This window comes from Apodemus sylvaticus, chromosome 19 (assembly GCF_947179515.1).
Source record: "Apodemus sylvaticus chromosome 19, mApoSyl1.1, whole genome shotgun sequence".
In the NCBI taxonomy this organism is placed as follows: domain Eukaryota; kingdom Metazoa; phylum Chordata; class Mammalia; order Rodentia; family Muridae; genus Apodemus; species Apodemus sylvaticus.
Window position 1 is genome coordinate 35717936 of NC_067490.1, and position 2661 is coordinate 35720596.

The following is a 2661-nucleotide window of genomic DNA, read 5'->3' on the forward strand; positions in this document are numbered from 1 at the left end:
TTATTCATAACTATCTTTGCTACTGTAATTAGGAGAAAACATTCTCTGTGTTCACCAAGAATGTTTTAATTACCAATTAACTGATCTACTGCCTAACTGATGTATCTAGAGAGACAAACATTGTTAACGGAAATTCGTTTGGTCTTTAACTCTTTTCTTTTTCTTTTTGTTTGTTTGTTTGTTTCTTTCTTTCTTTCTTTCTTTCTTTCTTTTTTTTTGGTTTTTTTCGAGACAGGATTTCTCTGTGTAGCCCTGGCTGTCCTGGAAATCACTTTGTAGAACAGGTTGGCCTCAAACTCAGAAATCCGCCTGCCTCTGCCTCCCAAGTGCTGGGAGGCTTGCGCCACCACGACCGGCTCCAGTCTTTAAGTCTTAATAGACCTAATTCTATTGTGTGTACTTACTACTACATTGTTCAATCAATGTATATGAGTGAAGTTTTAATTTTCAGACGGAGCAAGCTCTCCTCTCTTATGGCTTATTTTAAATTGTAACTGAAAAAGAGTATGAAACAGAGCTCTCTCTCTACCTCTTGCTTGTGGGTTGAGATGTGGGACGTCTACCACCCGACTCCCCACTATGGTTACAGATGCTAACTCGCTGGAACCCGGAAGTGATGTAAGATGTACAGGAAGTTCCTCCAGCTACTGTCTGGGCTATTGTGAGGAGACAGATTAGTTAGTCCAGAAGGAAGTTCTACCTGCTCCGCTACAGGTGGCTGCTACCGAGACTCTTGGGGAAGCCATTGTCGCCATGTCTGACCAGGAGCCTAAGCCTTCAAGTGGGGGATTACAGGATGAGAAGAAAGATGTTATTAAAATCAAAGTTATCGGAGAAGATAGAAGTGAGATACACTTCAGACTGAAAATGACAACAAAGCTCAAGAAACTCAAGGACTCATACAGTCGAAGACAGGGTCTGTCAGTGAATTCACTGAAGTTTCTCTTTGAAGGCCAGAAGATTGCTGATAACCATACTGCAGAAGAGCTGGGCATGGAGGAGGAAGATGTGATTGAAGTTTATCAGGAACAGACGGGAGGTGGTCTGTCATTCAACAATTTAGGAAGATCTGATTGAAAGTTATCTGGAAAAATCCGAAATCGTTCAACAGTTTAGAAGTTCTTTGTAATTTTTCTTTTCCCCTGATTTTTTTCTTTTCTTTCTTTCTTTTTTTTTTTAATGGTTCTTTTGTAATGTGGTGTTCAGAGCGAAAATTGAACATTGTGACTTCATCTCTTTAGAACATCTGGTCGTCTGCATTCTAGTGCTCAGTATTTATTATTAGGATGATCTTGGTGATCATCCTCGGCTCCTTTCATCTATGAACCACGAGGCTGCCCTTCTCCGGACCACTGGGAGAATCTCCCACGCCATCCAATTGGCCAGGAATTCCAGCACGTGACTATTTTCAAACCTAGCTTGTGATTTTCAGGGCAAGGTGGAAGTTTTCAGAGAATTGAACCGTGGCGAGTGATCTTGCCTCAGATTGAAGCTGTTTCCAAAGTCTGAGGGTCTGGTACAAGAGCCGAGTAACAGGTTTGGAGTCGTGACGAGAGACACGGCAAGAGTTACAACTGATTGCCACAACTGAGCCCTGAAGAGAAAGCATCTCCGGATTAAATTAGCCTTGTCATGTGAGCCCAGAATATTCTAATTTTCATCAGCAGTTAATAATAAAGTTATTCTGACAAAAAGTAATAGGAAATGTTTAAACTTATTGAAAAGGGTGTCGAGTATTATAAGAAATAACAGAGCATTTGAGTAATACTTTTACACATATATTCTGTCAAATTTGCTTGGAACCAAAGTGTTTCATATAAAAATTAAGACCTCTATCTAAGCTCATTCCTTTCCTCTCTATTGCTTTTTTTTTAAAAAAAACATATTTTTGTTACTTTTAATTATGTGTATGTGAGCATAAGTGCTGGTGCTCACGGGAGCCAGAGGGTCCTCATTCCCTAAGGAGTTACTGGTGGGTGTGAGTCATGCAACATGATTGCTAGAAACTAAATCCCAGTCCTCTGTAAGAGCTGTACTTAGAGTATACTCTTAACTACAGAGCTATCTTTCTAGCTCCTTTTCCTCTATCAAAAGTAAGCACCATTGTTATCTCAAAAGATAACATATACATATCTGCATGACTATGTATATTCATCTACAACCCAATCTCATGTTTGTACTTTTACAACATGTTTGATTAAAGCTGATTAACCTTTTTACAGTTGAGAAATATATTGATTAACCTTTTTGTAGTTGAGAAATATATACAGTTATTAAAAATTATTGTCAATATTTTCAATTTAATTTTGTTACTATGTATAGATTCAATTACTGTTTTCGTGAGTGGTAGTGTTTTGTTGGATGCATGTTTGTTCTTTTAAAACTCCGTGTATTTATTGGTCTCACCTTAAACTATGTCAATATCTTGCTAGCAAGAATAATGGTCTTGTGAACATCCTACCATCTGTCTCATGAGGAAACGTACAAACATTTATTTAATATGTATGCCTGTCATAGGACTGTAAAAGGAGTATATGGGGGAGGCTTTGGGGTTTCAGGAGAGGCTTAGAGAAGGCAACATCTGTTTAGAAGATTAAACAAAGATTCTCTGGGCTCAAAAAGTCATAATATAGAAGAATAAAATTTACTGTGCTTATCAAA

General features: G+C 38.2%; 1 protein-coding gene across 1 annotated transcript; it reads left to right on the forward strand.

Moving 5' to 3' along the window:
* Positions 1-753: 753 nt before the first annotated feature.
* On the forward strand, positions 754-1077 carry LOC127669190 (small ubiquitin-related modifier 1-like). Its single transcript, XM_052163078.1, has one exon. The coding sequence runs from the start codon at positions 754-756 to the stop codon at positions 1075-1077; it is 324 nt and encodes a 107-aa protein (XP_052019038.1).
* Positions 1078-2661: the final 1584 nt, after the last annotated feature.